Source organism: Tachysurus fulvidraco, chromosome 22 (assembly GCF_022655615.1).
Source record: "Tachysurus fulvidraco isolate hzauxx_2018 chromosome 22, HZAU_PFXX_2.0, whole genome shotgun sequence".
Lineage (NCBI taxonomy): Eukaryota > Metazoa > Chordata > Actinopteri > Siluriformes > Bagridae > Tachysurus > Tachysurus fulvidraco.
The window spans coordinates 7,364,957-7,389,068 of NC_062539.1; the positions used below are offsets into that span (position 1 = coordinate 7,364,957).

General features: G+C 36.1%; 2 protein-coding genes across 2 annotated transcripts in view; both read left to right on the forward strand.

Moving 5' to 3' along the window:
- The first annotated feature begins 556 nt into the window (after positions 1–556).
- On the forward strand, positions 557–2,897 carry LOC113645118 (protein ALP1-like). The gene is made up of 2 exons (XM_027150427.2): positions 557–980; positions 1,122–2,897. The coding sequence occupies exons 1-2, from the start codon at positions 816–818 to the stop codon at positions 2,268–2,270; spliced, it is 1,314 nt and encodes a 437-aa protein (XP_027006228.1). The 5' UTR covers positions 557–815; the 3' UTR covers positions 2,271–2,897.
- A 7,415-nt stretch (positions 2,898–10,312) lies between these two features.
- LOC113645163 (myomegalin) overlaps positions 10,313–24,112 on the forward strand; it is a 55,024-nt gene continuing 41,224 nt past the window's right edge. Inside the window, exons 1-4 of the mRNA XM_027150531.2 lie at positions 10,313–10,537; positions 14,560–14,615; positions 14,923–14,990; positions 18,412–18,522. Of these exons, the coding sequence (XP_027006332.2) occupies positions 10,488–10,537; positions 14,560–14,615; positions 14,923–14,990; positions 18,412–18,522 (285 nt within the window). The 5' untranslated portion in view covers positions 10,313–10,487. The remainder of the gene's footprint in view (positions 10,538–14,559; positions 14,616–14,922; positions 14,991–18,411; positions 18,523–24,112) is intronic.

Sequence of the window (24,112 nt, forward strand, 5' to 3'; positions counted from 1 at the left end):
CAAGAGGAATACAACAGCTGTAGCCAAATTCCTTGACTCGTCTGTGTGTTGTGGCTTTTTATGTCTTGACCCCAGCCTCAGTCCTTTCCCTGTGAAGTTCACCCAAATTCTTGAATCGATGAAGCTGCGACTCTCTCGGTCGGTTTTGCATCTTTTTCTTCCACACTTTTTCCTTCCACTCCACTTTCTGTTAACATGCTTGGATACAGCACTCTGTGAACAGCTTCTCTGGCAATGAATGTTTGTGGCTTACCCTCCTTGTGAAGGGTGTCAATGATTGTCTTAGGGACAAGTGTCAGATAAACAGTCTTCCCCATGATTGTGTACCAAATTGAGAGACAATTTTGATGGCTCAGGAAACCTTTGCAGGTGTTTTGAGTTGATCAGCTGTTTGGCATGTCACCATATTCTAATTTTTTTAAGAAATGTGACCCAAAATCATCACAATTAAAAGTACCAAAGACTTAAACTACTTCAGTCTGAATTTTGTGTACTGAATTTATATGATAGCACGCGTTTCACTATTTGAGTTAAATTACTGAAATAAACGAACTTTTCCCCGACATTCTAATTTATTGAGACGCACCTGTATATTTTAAGGCTTTTTGCATGCAAACGAATGTAACGCGACACTAAACGCCACCTCTCGGCGGCGGTATGGAGCACGACCCGAATGTATGGGCTGTTTATAGCAGAAGAAGATGCTAAGTAGCAATGTTACTAGACTAAACATAGATGCTAAGTCGACATGTTACCTGAATCTGATATATAGCATTTTAGATAGAAGAAAGAAGAAAAGGTTATAAGAATATAAAATGGCGAATGACGAGGCGCTGAAGTCTCTCATGTTAACGCTAAGCTACATGCTAATGAAACGGCGCAGGGACATAAACAATGCAGAGACACAGAGACGACGTGAGGTTCAAAGACGTGTCAGACACAGACAATATTTTCTACAGAGACAAAGAAGGATGATTATGGTATTATTATTTGCATTTTATTATTTTTTTTTATCTGTATAAACAAATTTCAAGTTGTAGTTCAAAGTAAAAAGGTATATGAATAACAAATACACATTCTTTTTATATATACATATATATTTTTGTTTCTTGTATTTTCAGATGCTTATAGCTCAAGGCACACGTCCCATCACTGTGGCACGCACTCGTGCTTGGTCCAACACGCCAAGCACTGATTGGTGGGAGCGAGTAGCCCTAACAGAGTTCCAGCCCTCTGATTGGTTGGAGCGGTTCCGTATGAGCAAAGAGACCTTCTTTCACCTTTGCAACAAGCTGAAACCGTGGTTGGCGCGACAGGACACATGTCTGCGCCCCGCTCTGCCTCTTGAGAAGCGTGTTGCCTTAGTGCTGTGGCGTCTGGCTTCAAACGTCGAGTACCGCACGATTGGAGAGCTGTTCGGTGTGGGACGCTCGACTGTCTGCAAGTGCGTACGTGAGGTGTGCCATGCAATTGGAGCCACGCTGCGCCCACTGTACCTCCGTGAGCCAAGTGAGCAAGAGCTGGAAGACGCTGTACGCCTGTTTAGCACTCGCTGGGGCTTTCCACACTGTGTGGGTGCCGTCAGCAGCCTTCATGTACCCATTATCGCACCAGCCACTGATGCTGATAGCTACTGGAACAGCCGTGGATGGCATTCAGTCATTACCCAAGGTGCAGTTAATGGCCTCGGGCAGTTCTGGGATGTGTGTGCAGGCTTCCCAGGAGGCTCAGATCCTGTATCAATTCTGCAAAACTCATCTCTCTGGACTCTGGGGTGTGAGGGTAGGCTATTGCCCCAGTCTCTACCTCGAAACTTTATGGGCAAGCAGTTGGGTTCTGTAGTTCTGGGGGATGCTGGATATCCTCTTCAGTCCTGGTTACTGAAAGCCTATGACAAGTTGGACAGTCTCACGGCTGAGCAGCATGCCTTCAACCGGCGCCTGGAGAGAGCACACGCAATTGTGGATGAGGCATTCTTGAGGCTCAGGGCACGCTGGCAGTGCCTGTTAAAGAGGAACGATTGTCACGTAGATGGGGTGCCAGCCATGATCGTGGCATGCTGCGTGTTACACAATATGTGCGAGGTGCACGGTGACGAGTTGGCAGAGGAATGGTTAGAGGCAGCGAGGCGGGAGGAGAGCCCCATGCCCACTCACATGGCGCCCATCTTGGACGACGATCCAGCCGGGGAGGAAGTGCGAGAACTCTACTGCCAATATTTCTTACAGCAGGAGCATCAGCAGAACCAGCAAGAGACACAGGAACAGTAAAACATTCGTATTCTACTGAATTGTTAACGCTGGAGATTAACAACATTTACTAGATGCTCTTATTCAGAGGGACTTACAGAAGTGCATTGGTGCAACAGGGTGATGTGGGTGAACTCATTGTGATTGAACACCAACACCATGTTGTGTTTTTTCCTAAATTTTTAGAATTTTAAATCTGCTGTACTGTGAATATTTTGTACTACAGTAGAGTTACAGGACTGAAGAGGAACTTTCTTTCCATCACTTTTTAGACCAGGTTTACATTTGTGCTTAATAACATCATTTAAAAAAAAAAAAGCCCCAAAATCACAAATTTACTACATAGCCTGCTGTGGTGTGGTGTTCATAATATTTTAATTATTGCTTATTATATAAAATGAGTCATGGTAATAGGAACTATTATCGTGATGTAATATGATAAAATTTATTAACATATATATTTGTTTTGGTAGGTCACAAGGAAAAGTCAGAAATCTCAGTCTACTTTTAATTAATACAGCATAAAAGATTCATAAAAGATTAATACAGAATAATAGCGGCTCTGAGATACAGTCAAAATCAAAACAGTGTCAAATGTGTAATTATATTTTGTGGGCTTGAATAAATAAATGTAATTCATATAGCAAATTATGACTATTCAAGTATTTTTTATTTTTTTCTTCTTATACTATCATGTAAAGCTTCCATGTGAGGTATTGATGCTGTGTGATTCAGCTATTATGACTGCTAGGAGGATTAATTGGCTGCACGTAGAGATAGAGACAGTAAAATCCACTCACATGCACATACTCATTATACTGATCTCCACACACAGCAGGCCAAAGCGATTCATTTCATCACAGTCTTTATATGGACCTTTCTCTTTTTTGAATCCTTTTTTAAATATACGTCATAGGATGATAAGGTTGTGGTTTCTCTTGCATATGTGCTATGTCTTAGTTTGAATAGGTGATTGTAGCTGCTCAACAGCCTATTTCTCTTGAAGATAATAATACAAATGCAGAAACATTACCACATGGTGTTAAGTCCGTTGCTACAAAGATATCTGTATCAGTTATAGCTTTAACACCGATTTTAATGAAAAAATGTTTAATAAATGTTTCCCTATTAAAAGCTTCACTCTCAGCCCGTTAATGTTTTTTACTTCAGAAAGAATAAAATATTACAATGAATTCTGTTTATATAAAACAAAGCCAGGAATGTTGTCAGAGCTGGCATCATAGAAAATTAATTCATATCTTCTGACCAATCAGATTCAAGGTTTCAACCACACCATGCTAGCACTTGTAATATTAAAGGAATGTATGATAAGACATTAGGTGCTCAGACTTGCTCCTGAAGGTGTAAAAATGGTAGCCTTATGAAACAGATTACTTTTCTAGCAGCTTATGACGTTGAACCCTTGCAGCCAGGATTATCACATGACAGACTGAAGAGTCCAAACATATTCATAAGACGTTACTGAACTGCTCATGAAGACCTGTTCGAATATTTTCTGGGGTTCCTGTTCTCAGCAGACATGTTGCATCCTGCCTTGATCGGGGTCTTAGTGTTCAACATCGTTATAATCGTCATGGAGTGGACTTATATTATCAGCTCGATCATGAGAGTGGATGACGACTGAAAAGAAGACGGCTCCACAAGAGCAGCATAGAATTAGATCGGGTAGATAGCATAACAGAGGAGCTTACAAGCATTTATTCAAAACGTTAACATAATTGGAAATGCAGTTAAGATGTTTCATTAAGGTAAGGACACAAACTTTTTTGTTTTTCTGGATGCATTTCTGATATAATAAGTTTGACCCTGAAAGAATCTTCCAATACTTTCTTTTGATGTTCTACAAGTTCCTCATCCAATTCTCAGTTAAAATTTGATCCCTTGAATCAGGGTCTTATGATACCGATACCATTTTGTACATACAGCATAGGTAAGCATGTGTATGGGGGGAAAATGTGTTTTCATTCGTCCGTATCCTTCTACAGTTCATCCAGAAATAGGTTTGAGATTTAAATATTTCATAGCTGACATAACAGCATTTAAAAGGCTCAGAAACCAAACTGTATAAATAGAAATGCTATTATAGAGGAGTTACAAAAGTCTTCACTGTGGAAATTAAGGTTACTTGCTGTAAATGTAAGGTTTTTTTTATAAACCATCCTCTACGTGATTGACATTTCTTTGTAAACCCATACAGGGTTACCTTTCCAAACTTTGGTAGCCCGACAGTGTCGTATATGATGTCTGCAGTGTTTCCCTTTCACCTATGGTTAACCTTGTGACTGCTTCTCGATCCAGCTCGATTTTGCTTGTCCCTGTCCCAAGTTAAATTGATTTGCACTGAAGTAAATTTCCCCTATGTGTGGAGAGTATTAGGACTCATAATATAATATCATGCAGGAGACACAAAAACAAGATAAGATACACTTCACTGTGTTTTCTCTTGGTTTTGTGATAGAGGAAGTTTTATCTGTTTGCTGATAAATACAAGGGGAAAAATATTTCTTTATGTTCTAACCTCTACATTTCACTTGGTTTTGACAAACTGAGTCATAAGTAATGCATCTCACACCTCATATGCACAGTATGAAAACCAGAACCAAAATGGACACACTGTGTACTTTGAGAATTATAAACCTCCAGCGTTTGTCTCCGTTGCTATCCCCTGCTGTGTTCTGTATGTGCTGGTCATGATCATGCTGGTACTGGCCACCTACACCATAATAAGCCACTTTATTTACTCAGTCGATTGCATGACCTGGCTGATAGCTCAGTGTATCAATCCTGTATCTGTGTAGCATGTGATTTGACCTTGGAGATCATCTTATGTCTACTGTATTTGACACCATCTTGATTTTTTTTTATTTCTCTAGACCAGGAATTTGGTCCTAAAGCTAAAGTGATGGATGCAAATGGACACTGTGAGGGAAGACTGGATGATGAAGAAGAAGAAGATGATGATGATGATGATGATGATGATGATGATGATGATGATGATGATGAAGAAGAAGCAGAAGAAGAAAAGAAAAAAGGAAGATGGATGAAGAAATGTAGGCTGGAGTATAGTGAGCTCATCCTAATCATGGTATAAAATGTTGGAATATAAATTATTTATGGCGCTATGAGTCTTTCTTTTTTCTCTGATCTGAATACAATAATTGGCAGTTTTGTGTTTGACATAATCTCAGACCTTGTATGGTTATGAGACTTAAGCAGATATTTGACCCCTGTACAACATGCAAATCCACAATCTGCACTTAGATAAATATGCAATGTCTTTCTTACTGTACAATTTAAATGAAAAATCTTAATCTAACTGATGCCACAAAATAGAATGAATGATACTTCATTTCTAACTACAATATTCCATTACTCATAGTTTTATGAAACTGTTCTCTGAACATTTCTACCAATATAAATATAAATAAAGTCTACAGACCCTATTATTCTGTGTGTGTGTTATAATATATATATATATATATATATATATATATATATATATATATATATATATATATACGTATATATATATATATACATATATATATATACGTATATATATATATGTATATATATATATACGTATATATATATATATATATATATATATATATATATATATATATATATATATATATATATATATATATAAAATTTGTAGCGCTCTATAGAGCAAATGTTGAAATTTATCTAATAAATGTTCACATCTATATGAAAATGATTATCTATGTAACAGATGCTTGATTATGTTCCTCAGTAAACAAATACTCTGACTCATCATGTTGTGTCTGAATTACCTCTTTATCCACTACTAATGCCCTGAACAGCTATACAGCTTACAATTTTACAGTCAGGGTCAGGTACGGTGGCCAGTGGTAATTAAAGCTTGATTAATAGCAGAGCTCTGAATCCTGTATGAAAATGTTTGTGTTTATATTAAGGTATGACTTCTCTGCAGAATGAATCACAATATACTGAAGTTCATGTCACAGGCTTATGTATAAATGTCTTTCCATTCTATACATATACTATACTGTATGTGCATATAAAATCTATAGCCATAATTTTCACCAGGAGTGCTAGCTGACAAGCTAATAGGACAGGTTTTCTGAAAGGTGTGAGGGATAAATCACATTCATAACAAAGTTGTGTTTGGACTTGTCACATTTGTAAATATTACATATCTTTTCTTCTAATATAGCTTACTAGCTTACTAGAATGAAGTAACCTTGCAAATGAAAATGATTTTAAGTCCTTCATAAATGTTCCTAACCTTTTTGGCTAATGCTATCTCGAAAACAAATGTTAGTTAATATGAATTGTTAATGGGAATTGTCATAAAGCTTCATTGTGTTTTACCTGACAGAGTGTCAATGACAAATGTTTTTAAATAATGATTACAATCTTTACTAGTAGTCCAAGCTGGAGAGATAACATTATTCGATCTGACAGGATTTTCATTTGGAATAGACTGTTAATGCTAGCTGCCTTACAGGATTAAGCTAATCCTGGCATTTAATACAACAATAAGTCATATTTTAAGCATGTTATCAAATGTCAATATGCTTTTCAGCCCGTGTAAAGCTGAATAGCTAACATTATCTAACTTGACAGAATTTTCCTTTAGAGTAGATCACTTATATTAGCAATCTTACGAATATGAACTAACCCTGGTAGATAAATAATATCTAGCGATAGCTGGATAGCAAACATTTGATAACCTGACAGGATTTCTATTAGGATTTAACGTATTTATAAATGCTAATTATTACTCCTATTACTAATTAATATTAGCTAGATTACTGGAAAAATATCATCCTACAGTGTAATCAAATAATTTTAATTTATTTATATATGTATATTAACAATTTCTCCTGATAATTTTAGCCAGATAACATGTGCTAACCTGACAGGATTTCAATAAGGATTGTCAGACTTACACATGTTCAAAATCTTCACAGGTAATGCCAGCCTGCTGGCTAATATTAGGTAAGATGGAAACAGATTTGCATTTTTAGACATTAATATCTGTCTTTTGAAATGTTAGACAAAATAAAAAAGCAAACAGACAAAAAGCTTTTTCTCTAACTTTGGTTTCAGCAGCATTTGCTATGATTGATCATTTAATAAAAAATATTTTATTTTGCTAATTAATGTAATTAATGTGCTAATTAAAGTTTATATGTAATAATAAATAAATATCAATAGATATATAAAATATCAATAAATATAAAATAGACTAAAATCTGTAATAGACCTATTGTAATGGTTCTGTTGGCTAGGTATTTTAGATTATAATATACGAGTCTAAGGTGTTAATCCGTATCTGCTGAAGGATAATACCTTTGACCTTGTGAGTCTTAACCAATTTCAACAGTGGACATGGTACAGTATAGGCAGTGCATGTATAAGCACTGAGCCATATCAGGGTCTTGAATTTATATAAAGATCCACACTAAAATAAAACAAAAGAAAGCTAAGAAAGAAGAGAGGACACACTGTGCAGTTTATCCTAAAAGGATGGCATCATAAGTGGACTGTATTTCATTCCTGAGGTATGTACTATACTATAGTTCCAGTTGGTCTGTATGTTTGTTTATGTGAGTAGTCATCTAATACTTGCTTGATCTTAATGGATATTCAAAATATGCTAAAAAAATTGTCATATATTAGCAGAACAACATGTAAATGCCTCGAAGCAACGGTGGTCAGTTGATCTGCAAAGCTTCATTCAACACCATGGCGGGTCCTCTTGAACCTTCAGATCTCAAACCTCCAAGTGAGGATGAGGTGTTTTTTAAGAACTATATCCCCCCAGCTCGAGATGCCATCCATATGCCAATCCATGTGCTTTATATGGTCCTGGCCACCATTGTCATAGTCATGACCCTCTATGCCATCATCGGTCACCTCATCAAAGATCTGCTCCATGATTTAACAGGTAATATCCAGTTTTTTGGCTATCATTGGTAATTGTATTAATTGTGCTTTAATTTTACAAATTTCTTAAAATTAATGGTAAAAAAAGATTGGCTCTTTGACCTTAGAAGAAGCATTTGTCATAGAAGGACTGTGGCAACAAATACTGTCGGAAAATCATGGAAACAATGATGCTAATGATGTTAGGTAAATTCTTCAGTGGCACTGTTCTGAAGAACCATAACTTCTGGCACTTTTATCTTAAATATGATATCACTGTTAGTATTTGTATCTAATTAATGTTAAAATATTTGCATCTGTATTTAAATCCCTGGACACACTGGTGGTAATAATGCCAACACTGTGACCATGTCATAAAAAACACTATAAATGCAACAAGCAATGTGGTATTTTTTTCCTATATGCTTCATATCTATGCTTTTGCCCATCATTGTATGAAACTTAGTACACACCATTTTCTGCAAGATCCCAGTTCTCAATCTCTAGTCTTAACCAGACGCCCTGTGAACCTGAGTAGTGGCTACTTCTATCTGATTTCGTTCTCTAATGTATTATCCGATGTATACAGATTTTCTTTACATACTTGAAATGTATATACATACAGGCGTTATTTATATTTATTAGTTATTTATGATTTATTAGTATTTGTTCTGTTGGTTCTAACCCAAGATAGACTTCGGCTCCACTCTAAGCTTGACCAGAATAAATTGTCTGTACTATAGATGTATTTCATGAACATTTTAACTGTGTTATTGCTAATCATTGTAGATTAACCTTTATGAAATCGACATAAAGTATTTCTGATAAACAGGCTATTCTTGCTCTGAATTTTTCTAAAACAGATCATAGTAATCAACTACCTGTCTCTTTCATCAGACTGGTTGTTAGGTGAGCAGCCGGAGGAGGTTGAGATAAACTTTTTAGAGGCAAGAGATAAATTCATGGCAGATTGGTGCCCAGAAACTACCCCTGAGCTGGAGGAACTGGCTAGAGCCGAGCAGATCAAAGTGGTCATGGAAAGCAGCAACCACACTCCAGCTATCTGGGTCATTTCAGATGTGAGCGAAACGCGTCCTCCACGCGCTGGTCCACGTGTGGCATTTCATAAAAACACATGATGTATTGGCTACTTCTTGGCACTTCGCAAAAGGCACCTGCAAGATATGCTGTGAAGCAAAGATGCTTTTTAAAGAATAATAACATAAAATGTTTCACCACAAAAATACTACACAGAACTGTAAAGAAAGAAAGTCAATATTCGGTGTAACAACACTTCTTTCAATAGTAGTCTCAGCTACAATTTGTGCGTTTAATAAAACATATCTGCTAAGTTTTACTCCACCTCTTACAGAATATGATGCTATTCATTCATTCATTCATTCAAAACTCAGCAGCCTTGATTATGATTGAGTGGTCTACTACATAATGTTTTGCTTTCTTTACTGGCATGCACACTGGCATTTCTGTGACATTCAATTTTGTTTGGAAAAGAAATGTTTGGAAATATAAAATGTTTTTTTTTGTACTGCATCAATAATATGTATCATTGAACTCATAATAAACATCCCTGTAATAGCGTGCTTGCACAGTACTGAATGTACAGTCCTATATTCTACATATTTTCTATACTTTCTAAAGCAAAAGGTTTTTGTATAAGCAACAGCAATGTCATTACTATAATATGTCTTATATGCATTGTACACATCTACACTATGTAACACAAGGGACAATATGCTCTTACTTAGCACTAATGCTAACCTTTATATAACATCCTGTATAAAAGATACAGTTTACCATCCATGTCCTGGGTATTTTTGTGTGTGTTTATTGTCCTGCATTCGTTTCACACTGTTGTGTATTTGCACTTTATGAGGTCTTGACCATGGTCCTGAAAGAAGCCATATAGAGGAATGCCATTAAAATCCCACATAACACTCGACTTAGACAATTATGCTTATATAAATGTGACCAATTTCCAGGGGATCCCCTTGTAAGATTTTATTTAGGTCACAAAGACACCCAACCACGTGTAAACAAATGTAGGACACCCCCGTAGCTGCAAACCGCGCGAGAGGTGGCGCGAGATAACGGTGCTCAGCATCCTCACATTCGTCGCCCTTTCTCTCTCGTCTCAGACACAATGCAGTGATGGAACGATTCGATTAGAGCGTTTCAGGAGAAAATAATCACTTGTCCTTTTTTTGTTTTACTGTGGATCTAAAGAACCGGATTGAAAATGTAGGAAAGAAGGACACACAGGGCTGAGGTTTGCTCAGAATGGAATGGACTGATAAAACCGGGTTACCGAGCTGGCCTGCAAGCGAGAGGTAAAGTGTCACCGTGCGTTTAAACAACCTTTATACGATTGTTGTTTGCAGTGCATGAAAATCTTGCTTTGATTTGAATTATTTTGAGATATTTCATGCAGGCCTCTAAACAGGCTGCAATTCACACCTACATCCCTACATCCATCCCTACTATGTGTTTAACGTGGCTGTTTGTTTTGTTTTTTTTCCCTTTCGGGATATCATTGAATCGTTAACCTTATCGTGATACTAGGAAAATAAATGCATGCCTTATTTTTACTACAGCCTTAGGGATTTTGTAATTGGTTATTTTCTCAGCCTACACCGTTTCCTGAACTAATTCGAGTCAATAACAAAGAGTTTATTGACTGATTGATTTGCTTTTTAAGAGTATTGTGAGACAGCTGTTTGACCAGAGGGAGTCACGTGACACACGAGGAAGCACTGAATCCCAAATCCCTTTCTCTTCCCTTTGTAGGCATACTACACTTACATTTACAGCATTTAGCATTTACGCCCTTATATAAGAGCGACTTATATTTTTATTTATTTATTTTTATACAACTGAGCAATGAAGGGTTAAGGGCCCTGCTCAGGGGCCCAGCAGTGGCAGAAAAAATGGTGTGTGGAATGTTTTCTTCAATACTCATTCTATTTCACTGTATTTTTCCAAAAGCAAGAATTTTTTTAAGAAAAATATATTTTTAATTCATATTAAATTAATTAATATTAAATTCTTTGTAGACTTCATTAGAAACGAAAGATTAACACACAATGTTAAGTTCTCCAAACAAACTGTATTCACTAATACACTATATTTCAACAAGCATGCATTTTAAACAATTTATGTTCCACATCCCTTGGTGTGGCATGAAAAATATTACCTGCTATGTAGCTTACTCTTGGTGTACGAGAGGCCTTTTTTAAGGATTCAATCAAATGGTAGTTAGCATACACACATGTGATCAGAGTTTTTACACGTTAGAAATGTTTGCTATTTCGTGTCTCCCTGCCAATCGTCTCCACCTACCACTGTTTGAAATAGAATAGGCATACAGCTGTTTAAACATCACAGTATGAGTTCACTCAGAAGCTTATGTGAATTTAGATATACATGGACAAGACCATTTTTTTAAAGATGCATTTTTCCCTAATTAAAAATGAAACACCAATACATTTTTTTCCAACTGTCAGGGAACATTTATTCTGAAAATCAGAAACTAATATTTTTATACGCCTGGTACAAGTAAATTATTTTTGGTGCAATGCCATGCAGTAGAGGACAGCACATTGACCAAAGAGTACAATACAATGCTATATACAATACTATACTAATCAGTGCAGTGAAATACGATGTAGTAAAGTGCAATACAATGCAAAGGAATACAATACAATAAAATACAGTGTAAGTTGAAAAGTTTGTAAAAAGTGATTACATGAGTTACGATATCCTTAGCTTTGGTCATCATCCCTGATGTCTCATACTGTATAAAGAAGGTGTTTCCACAAACATGCCACTTTCCTGTCATTTTCTAAATTCTGTTGTGTGTGGAAATCTCATAATATTAACAGTTTTCAAAATACTTGGCATATACATAAAACTATCAAAGCACTGTTGTTAGATGACCTTTACCCAAAGTTCTTGGCCTGTATCTGAATGTTTTTGTTGGTTTGTTGTTGTTTTTTTATTCGCTAATTAGAAAACTGCATGTATGCACTGGTGTATTAATAAAGTGGACAGTGAATGTATATATAGTAAATGTATTAAAGTGGACTTGTGAAAAGATTTAGCCTGTCTCCTATAGCTATTATTATTGTTTTTGTCATTTATTCAGTAATGCAATTGCACAATAACAACAAAAGTAATAGTTCAGAAATTCATTATGACAGTTTTGAGTCTAATCATTCGAGTGAGATAATAATAAACTTTTAATACAAATAAATGTATTTTTATTATATTTATAGAGTATATAAATTGTAACACATTTGACACTAGAATTCTCATGAAACATAAAAATATCTAAAATCTAAATTTTATCATGAATTTAAAAGTTCATTGTTACAATAATTCAATACAGCTTTCCTCTTTTTTTTCTTTATATTATAAAACATATTTATATATTCATCATCATTTGTGATCATAATGGGGCCTATAGACATTTTTTACACTGGAAGAAGTGTGTAGCATTAAAACCCCTGAGCAAAGCTGTCTTCAGTTAGAAATAAAACTCCAAGCATGCATACAGGTAAAATTCTCTGTATATCTGAGCGGATTTATTAGATTTCTTTTTTAAATGTTTGGGAGCTTTGGGTTGTCCTCACCTTTTTAAGGTGACAGAGTACTTCATTTAACTGTTAATGCCAGGTCCAGGATCTTTTTTCACACTTTTTCAATAGTTTTTTTTACTCCCAGCTATATGCAGTCAATCATTGCTATTGGTATTAAACAGCATCCCACTGGTTTCACACTGCTGCGTCACAATGCAGTTCTCAGTCTGTGATAATCAGCTAAAATGCATTGCAATGCAATGCTCTGGGTGCCATTACTTAAAATTCCTTGTTTAATTCAAATCCAATTGTCTTTCAGACAGCAGTTTGAGTTTAAGTGATAGGAACAAAACAAATGCTGATGCTTGAGTGTGCTTGCTAATCGTTGTGTCTGAATGCATTCTTGTATTTGGAGTGCTATGTAGTAATGATATTAGAAGCTCTATAAGGCAGAGAGGAGTGCTTCCATATGCTGACCTACTTCATCTAGCCTACTTTTTTATTCAAATTCCTACCATGCAAAATTGATTGTTATAAAACAGCAGAAAATTCATCAGACAAGCATTTCCTTCTTTTCATTAGTCCTTTTCATTGTTATGTTGATTTTTTTTGTACATTTTAACTAACATTTGTACAAAACATTGTTGAAGACAATGTAAAATGTAAGAAGTCCCAGACCTCTGTATCCTCTGATGTGATGTACTCAGGCATCATAGCTTCTCACATTCTTGATATCGCTGAGATATGAGATTAAGACTATAGTAAGCCAGTTTTTTGGACATGTTGTGTGACAAAAGGAGATTGTTTTGTAAGTATATGCTTGGCAGGAGCAAATAAAACAGGCCTTTCGTAAATATCCATGTATGTAATAGTTTTTTTTCTTATATTAAAGTACTTAATACAACACATATTTTGCCAAAAGGGCAGACAGAACCTTATACATATACAAATTCATATATTCATATTGTTGTTGATGACATGACCAAAATAAAAAAGAAATAGTTTACACAGTCTGTATATATGCATAATATAACAAGATATATGTATGTTTGGACCCAGCAGCTGTGTTTTTATTTAAATAGACACACACACACACACACACACACACACACACACACACACACACACACACACACACACACACACACACACACACACACACACAGAGTTATATAATCGGACCATTTGTCCTGTATAATTGAGATAATATATTTCACGAAAGGCTGATGTTGAAATAAATGCACAAGAGATTTTGCACATTTTGCAATTAAAAATACATAGACATACTCGGTTAAATAGTCGGTTAAATGCCTTTTTTTATTCTGGGTCTAGTCAGACAATGGATAAGTTGTGTTCCTCTAATTGTCACTCCTATAGGACTTTGAGTTTTTATGTGATTGCTGCAGCCAGAACTGTTCGATTTTGCATCTGCTTTTTTCAACCTTTGCAGTGCAGCTCAGTATATCAACACTCTAACCACAAAGCTACCACCTCGTATGGTACCAGTTGCCCTTTTCCACATACATGAGCTGACAGATGCCTGAGATTGGCTAGTGTCACTGTAATGGGCATGAGAGAGAATGTTTTAGGGCTCATAATGCTTGAATTGGTCCCAACTTCTTGTCTTGAACCCAAGATTTGTCTTATGTTTGTTGTAGGTGAAATAATAGCCTAACCTCTCTTTATTTCTTCATCACTCTGCTGCTTAATGATATGTGATATACAGATATGTGCACATGTAAATGTATGTTCCTGATTTTTCGTTATATTTTCAGGGAATGCATTGTCGACCAACAGGGCAATGTGTGCAGGAACACAGGTCACATGACAGGTAAGAAACTGCTAAATAGGGAGCATCAAAGAAAATAGATTATAGATTAGATAGAAAGTTGATTATAGATTAGATACAAGATTATAAATATACTTTCTCTCTCTCTCTCTCTCTCTCTCTCTCTCTCTTTCTCTCATTCTCTTTCGCTCAGTTTTTCTTGAAGGTTACAATCTGCTTCTTCACACTTCTGAGAGTTTTTCAAAATAGCTTTATTATTTTTCTTCGGGAGAAAATGATCTCTGACTTTATTAGAAGTGAAAACTTCAGTCTTGTGTGTTTTTTTTATTTCCGGTGTGTTTGTCTCCAGATCATTCGAGTGATGATGCAGAGAAAGCCCCATCACTTCAAGCTCACACGCTGAGAGAATTTGAACAGGTGAACCTCCTATATCTTTTCAATACTATTTTTATTTTACTGCTTTTTATATTAGAAGATATTCCAATAAGCCATGTTCCATAAATTCATGAATACAATAGTTATTCTATATAAATGTTCATCTGTATGTTTAAACACACTATAGATAGTAGGTCACTTTTTGAGCACAATGTACAGTACAGTGCAAATGTTTGCATCCCCCATGTTTTCTGTGGGAGTTGAAGGAATATGTATCCCTAGTGTACAATTTATCTAAAAATGTGGATGCAGTAGAACAACACAAAATGCAAGACCAACAAGAAAACAATTAAAAGTTAAGAAATAAAGTGAAGAACGTGTTAAAGAACATTTTAATTTTGCAGAATTATAAAATTTTTAGTGTATATGTGACCAATTTTTTTTATTTACATCTGTGAATCCTAACAATTAAGTTATGGAGAGCTTTGCACTGATTGTAGTCAATGAAGGAAGCCAGTGAACAATGTGGGTTTGTTATGAGGTTTATTTATTTATTTTTCGGGAAGGAAGGTTTTGGACTGACGCCACCTTATGGACGGGTGAAAGACTTTCTAGTAGAAAAATGCTATACCACCACTTCCAGGAGGAACATTATGTGTTCATTATGTATCTGTGTTATTTGTGTGTTTTATTAAGTATTGTGTACATTTTTTTCTTAAAACTTCAAATTAATAGTTAAATAAAACAAACCACTACATACAGTATTAGCATTTCTATTCTTTCTATTTCTTTTAAATTACAAAACCAAAGAGGAACAACTTACAAACCTGTCAATTGCCTAACCATAAAAAGTTCTCACTACGGGTGTAACAAACCACTCCAGTCATGATTTCATTTATGACACTTTTTCATTTATGACACTTCATTTATGACACAAATGTAATGAAGAAAAATATTGACTGAAAATACTTTTTTTAGTAATAAGCAATGTAAAGATTAAAAGTTGCAAGCAAATTGAATAGGTTCACCGTATCTTAAAAATAAAAAAAAGTAAAATAAACGTATAGATTTCCTCCAAATTTTAATGCTATCAGCCAATTTTCTTGATTACTCTTTCAATTCCAAATGTTGTCTTCGATTTAACAATTCCAACCCTAGAACTGAAAATGACTATTTCAGAATTGCCAATAAATAAGAATAAATTTTACCACCATAAACATTTTTTCATTTTAAAAATAAATTTGGGTGAGTGGGATATAGATATGTTCCCTCAGGCTAGACTAGATGATGTAATTTCTCCATGGTGCAAGGAGACTTGTTTCAGCCCTGATCAATTATTTAGACCCTGACTAGATGATGTCAGTGCTGAATGGCCTGTTTTGTCAAAAGCATGCTCTTAAAGCTTTAAACACTTTTACCACATCATAATAATGAATATAATAAAAAACAGGGTTTCTTGAACAAGATCGATTGGCCATGTGTCAGATATGCCATATATCTGTCTAAATCATTTTCCTGCACTAGATATCCATTAGTGCTTTTATCTATCGCAAAATTACTGCAACGCTTTAAGAAACAAACTCAAACTTTCAATATTTTTCACTACTCAGACAATAATAATATAGTAGATATCACAATATCCTGAATATCTTCAAGACCAGGCGATATTAGGAAACCTGCAGACAGCAGTGGACAAGCTTGACATCATGCAGTGAAAACGGATTTTTTTCAGTAGAGGGCAGCAAAATGGTGAATTGGAAGACCATTCACCTCCATTTCAAATTGTTGTGTAAATGATTTAACTGTCTACTGATTACTGTTACCTCTTTATCTCTTACTCATTTCTGGACACAAGATTTAGGGATTTTGAATGTTGCAATCTGATTGGCTCTGGTTTCAAACAGGACAGCAACTGTCTGTGGCACGATGACATGTTTATTTGTTTTTTTATTTTTATTTAAATTTTTTTGAGAAAAAAGAAAACAGTTTGATTGAATGAGATACCAGTGGTCAGTTTAGGTAGGTTTTGACCAAAGTACCAGATTCCAGTGAGAGCTAAAAGTCTTGCTAGAAATTTGCTCACTTTTACACCAATATAACACCAACCAATAACACAATTCAGACTGGAAAAACAGACAAAAGGACACTTATAGTATTCAAACAGTGTAATGCTATTGACTTGTTTGGTGCAGGTTGGAGGTGTCAAGGCCCCATGTGTCAGTAGAGGCTTTTATCTCAGTCTGATGTGTTACGCTCAGGGAGTATCAGTCTATGGCGCTGATGCTGTCTGCTGAAAATGGCTCCATTAGTCTCCCAATGAACGTTAGATACCACACAGACATACTCCTCCAGGATCAATGATTATGAGTTGGGGATTGATCCAGTAACTTCCAGCTGTGCCACCATTCATAAAATGTAAGAAGAGAAGAAGCATTATTATATTATGCTTTCATTATGCTTCCCATCCCTTTATGTTATTTGTACAAAGGTACTGTATAGGGGTATATAAATCTTCTGTAAGATATTATCACTAGCTGTTGGATCTGGACTGAATATTCTATTCTATAATAATATTGTATGTCTACAAGAGTAACAAGAGGAAGCTCTAGGAGATCTGCTGCACCTGTTCTAAAATAGCAGAGCAGCCTCTCGTGTGAGTAGTTTTATATTCTCTGCTGGTTACAGTCATAATTACCCACTCACCACCCAGCAGCTGGGTTAAACCACTGCCTCGTAAGTAGTCTTGACCTTCACTGTGTTCTCTGTCTTTATAGTTCAGGTTTTTGGTATTGCTTAATATCCAAATCCACACTGCTGTGAAAACATTTCTATGATATAGCCTGTGTTTTCTTGACATTGTGAAGGAAACAAAATGTGAATGGTGTGATTTTAGCATGTTTCTTTAACTGCACCATCCATCGTCCCTCCTTCTCTTTTAATCTCTATATAGCGCTCTCTCTCTCTCTCTCTCTCTCTCTCTCTCTGTCTCTCTCTCTCTCTCTCCTCTCTCTCGCTCTCTCTCTCTCGGGTGATCAATTTACATATTGCTGGTGCCTGTGATCTTGTAGGCCAGTCCTTCAGCTAGGCACAGATTCCTGGGATACCTCCCCCTGAGTAAAAAAGCCCCAGTCTTCCCCTCCCTGCCCCAGAGCACTTTATGACCACACAATGGACACAGCTCTAAGACTAAGGGTCTTCTCTCTGGCCCTTTAGCAACATTCTTTTTTGTGTGTGGTGTGTTCTTAGGAGTTTTTCTTAGCAAATGTGTTTGTAGGTGCATCGATTCAAAATGGGGGTCTAAACTTTAATTGTGTCGCAGTTTAGTTTATCCATACATTCATTTTTATTGTATTTAGTGCGTGCCGCAATGCCGTCGAGCTGAGAGTGACGGGGGGGCATCCAATGCCCCCCGAGGTGAACACTCACACCGGACATGTCTAACAGTTACCGCACTCTCTCACAGCACCTCACTGACCTGAAGAAGGAGAACTTTAGCCTCAAGCTGCGCATCTACTTCCTGGAAGAGAGAATCCAGCAGAAGTACGAGAACAACAGTGATGATGTCTACCGAACGGTGAGTGGCCTAAGGTTGGATGTGGGAATTTATTAAAATGTATTTATTTTGTGGTCTGGGACACTGTATATGTTTCCTGCATGCTGGTTTATAACTAAATAAATAAATGCAAACAGTATGGATAAATAGTATGGATAAATTCAGAGCTTATAGATGATGTCTTCAGTGTCAAAATCATTCAGGAGTCACTGAAGCTCTTCCGCTTTAAGTCATAAGGATAGAAGTCCTAGAATGAGTCCCAGCTCAATATGGGATGTAGACACGATGCCTATCATGAAAACAATACATTCCTCCCATCTAGTGTTAGCCAGTAGAACTGTGAATTGTAGGACTGCTTAGCTTTTCCATACAGCATGAATAAACAACTTGACTTGTCACGTCAGGTGTAAGTCATTAGGCATTATACAGTCAGGTTCTTGTGTTCACTTCGGTAACTTAGGAATATTATCAGTAAAAATTTGTTATTTGTTATTGACATTGTTGCCCTTGAAATAAGGCATAATGCTTTATGGTGTATTAAGCAATAATCAGAATTATATAGCAAAAATATATCACAAATATATTGATAATGCTTCCTCATCTGTCTGAGACATCAGTGTGTTATATCGGACTAGAGGAGGTCATTGATCACGTGAAATGACACACGTTTCCATCATCTTTGTAGATAGAAAATATTCCAAGAACGCTCTTTGGAATATTGGCTTTGTTTCTGGTATTTGATGTGTCTGCTTGATTTATTTTGACTGGATATTTAGAATAATGTTCTCTTCTTGTGCTTGATGATAGGACATTATAAACACAGTGGACTCAAAGTTTTCAACCTTGAGCTGTCAGCATTCAGCATATGTGTGAATCACCCTGCACTCAAAAACAGACAGAATTTACTTAATTTAAATGCATACGTTTCTTCCATGTGATTGAAAGAGTCCACGTCATTTGACATGATCACTGACCTCCTCCAGTCATATATGAATACCAAACATTTAATATTTTGATAATTACTTAATACATCTATGAAGGCAACTATGAACAACAACCATTAACACAATTAATGACTTGACCTACATATTACCATTGCCCTATTCTACCAGGTGTGGATCGGATGCCTAGATGTAATACTATAGTTATAATTCCCATCAGCACCAACGTCCTCACGAGATTTCAGAATGTAACTGATTTTGTTTAATACTACATGAATGGATTATGCTCACTCTACATCTAGGCATTAATAAACTTCTTAATAGTAAGTTTAGTATAAGCAATAAAAGCATTTATAACTTGTTTTTTGTCTGTTTTTGAACACACAAGAGCGTAATCTAACCACGTGATGCAGCAGGCAGGCAGAGGGAGAGCGTGCACTAACTAATAAACCTTAACAGTCGTGGCGAAACATGGAAGGCGCTACACCAAAAATAATTAAGTTCAGGTACCGGGATTTTGTGCAAGATGAGAAGAGAAGAACAGCAGTATGCGACCACATCGCTCACAATTGATTTTTACAAAATAAATGCATATAATCATTTTTTGTTGCAAATAAAACTCAGTCCATAAATACTGTAGATTTAACTTTAATATATACATTTAGTTAAATCATCAAACATCTGTATGACTTGCCAGTGACTTGCTTGACTCAAGCTCGTACTTGACTTGAATTGCTTGACATAAAGTGACTTGACTTGAAATGACTCGGACTTGCTTGAGACTTGAAGGTTAAGACTTGAGACTTACTTGTGACTTGTGTGACTTACTCCCACCTCTGGCACTTAATCTTGACTTTCATTAAAGCCTGACATATGACTGTATTTGTTAAACTGAGGTGTCACAGCCAAAAACAGTGACATCCAAAGTGTTTTCCTGGACCAACCCACATATGAATCATATTTGTATTTTTAAATAGTACACAAAGTGAACTGACAGCTGTTAAAGCTTAAAAATAGGCTTAATTTTTGTTTAACTAAGATTGCATGTTAAGTTTAGAAATTACATTTAAACAACATTTAAGTATATACAGCATATGAAAATGCTTGGTGCATGATATAACTGTTCTGTGTGCGTGTAAAGGAATCTGAACTGTTTAAATGTCTATCTTGTGATGTGATATCAGAAGCTATTTAAAACCCTAGGCAGTGTTCAGGAACCTTTGCTTCTCCAAATCTTGGGTAGTAATGTTTTGAGAGGTCTGGTGGGTTTTTTCTGTAATTGTTATCTGAAAATTTGTAAATGAGCCTGCTTGGAAATCTCCTACATGGTGTATTGTATTGCATTGTATTGTATTGTATTGTATTGTAGTGTGTTGCACCTGAAATTCAAACAATTTATTCAATAAAAGCATAAAAAGATAAAATTAGGTGAAGGGTAATAAATCCCACACTACATTCTTAGGGGAAAATAGCTTATATTGAATCAGTAGAGGCTACAGAGGCTTAAAAGTTAAAAAACATGCATTTCCTAAATGCGCTGTTAGCCGAGCGGCTAGTATACTAGCATATAGTATATATGCAGTATATAGCTGTTAGCCGAGTGGCTAGTATATTAGCTTATGTAAAACAGCAAGCAGGAACTGGAAGATTGTCCTGAATCCTTAAGGTCTGGAGAATGGAAGCATTTTAGCTTAAGTAAAGTATGCTAAATTTGCAAAATAAAAAAAAATGTTTATAAGTAAAAATGCATTATAATTACACACTACTTTAACATATTACTAAAAAAATTGAGTTTAGTGTATCAATACACATATATACTGGTATTTTCCTATATTCACGTTCTACAAAATTATTTTAAATACAGTAAATAAATAAATAAAAATGCTAGATTTTAATGTGCTACAGTATGAAATTCAATTTCTCTTTGATACCTGGATTGTACAAATGTTACCCAAAGCTGCTCTCTATCTAGAATGCCTCCTTGCAAAGAGAATACAGGCTCCTAACAACAGTTTTTACAATAATATTGTGTTATATGTCGAATATTGGAGGATAAACCTCAGCCTGATTAATCAAAGTACAACCATTCAAGCAATCATACTGTAATCCTTGCTGGATCAGTAAGTCTGCGTAGCAATCATCAGAGCAAGGTGACTCCAGTATGCAGCTGCTCTCTGTGTATGTGTGTTTCCCTGCACACAGATCTCTCTTACATAACATATTGATAGATGAGCCAATTATCAGACAAAACCATACATGACAGAAATTGTCTCCACTCTTATGACATCTGTATCATCTATCATTAAGCCTCAAAAAATCCTTCTACATTCCCAGTAATCCCTGTAAAGAGCATTTGATAAAAAAAAAATGAATTCAATAAATCTGTTTAAATTTCATTTAAATCAAATTCACAGACGTCCCGCCCCTTTCCAGTGTTGTACCAAATCTTGATTTTACACACAACTTGCACCAAAGCTGTACATGGCAACATTATACAAACTTCAATCTATCAAAGTAGTTTAGATAAATGATAATAAAAAAAAACAGATCCATTCAACTTGGAAGCTGCTGGGGATTCGACAGCGTTACGAATAAAGCTATCAAGCTGCCAGAGCAAAACTGCTGAAAGAATAAATGCACCATGCTGCACAAAGATGCAGGACTACTATACTACTACTACTACTACTACTACTAGAACTATTGTTTATTTACATCAAGTTCAATACAATTTCAGGCCCCTGTTTTCAAAATTAATATTACCTTCAATATCAAAGGTGTTCCCTTTTTTAAAAAGTCTTTTTTAGTCTTGCTGAGGCCATCAGTGTGTGACAAGGGACTTGTAAATGGGACTTGCTGATAAATAACATTAATTATAATAATTATTTATTAATAAATAATAATAATAATAACTGATACATCTAGATGGCAAACCTGTCATGTTAATTCAAATAACATTCTTCTGATGTGAAGTGAAAATGATTTATTGCAAAATATGACTGTTCGACATTGGCTTATACAATGCTGCTTATACAATAAGCTTGAAAAAATTTTAATCAAAAATAGGATTAATAATCATATATTTGTGGGAAAAAAATGTTGCTTTTTTATGGCTTATGAGCAAACAGAATGACTGAAGGTCCATATTCTTAAGTGTTTAGATTAATTTTGTGTGTGTGTGTGTGTGTGTGTGTGTGTGTGTGTGTGTGTGTGTGTGTGTGTGTGTGTGTGTGTGTGTGTGTGCGTGTGTGTGTGTGTGTGTGTGTGCGTGTGTAATTGGGACATAGTCCTCTGCCTGCTCAGTATGATTTGAGTTACTGAATACGGATGGCCTGCTTTTGACCCCGTCCCTCAGCGAGTAATCACAGGGTCTCATTTCACCATCCAAAAGTGTTTGCTTAAAATGAGTTCTGTCTCTATGGGCAGAGAGACATCAACAGCAGTGTATGTGTGTGGCTTCAATTTAATAATTTTTAAGATTAAGGAATAAATCCTTGCATAAAGAGAATATCTTTTGTATAAGACCAGTATGTCATTTTTCCAAGCAGGAACCTTTCAATCAATTGTACATTAGCAGTCATCTAGTGCAATGTGTTTTTATGCAGCTGAAACCATTTCTTGGGACCTGGGGTTAAGGTTAAGGCTAGATTTATGGAGTTAGGTGTAGAAAATATTTAATAGTACATATAGGTACTTAGATATATACAGTATGGTATTCTGATGAGGTGTGGATGGATATGGATATGGCTATGGATGTAATTAACAAGTATATGAAGCTAGTGGGTGCAAGTGTTGAGGTTGCGGAAGATAGGGATAGGTGGAGAGAGATGATTCGCTATGGCGACCCCTGAAGGGAAAAGCTGAAAGAAGAAGAAGAAGAAGAAGAAGAAGAAGAAGAAGAAGAAGAAGAAGATTCTGTATGTGTGTGCTTGTATGATGGATGGTCCAGGAGTGTGGGGACATGTGGCTGGTTCAAACAAATGGAAAATTCTTCTTTTATACAAAAAAAAGGTTTAGGTGTTAATTAGCTGTAAAAATGGTCGTCGGGTGGATATTAAGACAAAGGCAAACGTGCGCGTGCACGCGTGTGTGTGTATAAAACGTACATTGTGTTTGACAATTTGTGTGTGAGTCAGTGTGTTGAAAATGTACACAGAAATGTGTGTGTGGTACAGCCAGAGTTCTCTTGAAGGTCAGCAGCGGTAAACACCACCAGCTTTCTGCTCTTCTGTTCATACACCCTCTCTTCTCATATTGCACTCTGTGCCTGCAGTCGACCTGTGTACTGTAATGTCCTGAATTTCAGCCTAGCCTCAGTTCACCTTTAAACAACACTTTTTTTCTCAATCTGTGTTAAGTTTCCCAATGAATCCTGTTTAGGTCTAAAATACACTTATAACAACTAAGCACCAATACTGGAAAACAGAGTACAGTGATGTGATCGCATTTTGTTCTGTGCCTGGTGTGTGTGTGTGTGTGTGTGTGTGTGTGTGTGTGTGTGTGTGTGTGTGTGTGTGTGTGTGTGTGTGTGTGTGTGTGCGTGTTTTGAAAGCAGGTAAGTGGACAGCAGCTGTCGAGGTCCGGTTCTCAGTCAGTGCCAGCACCACATTTCTCTGTGCTAAATATATCCCGCGTGACAGCAGTGAAAGATGCCCCAGCTTTCCGTTAACTCC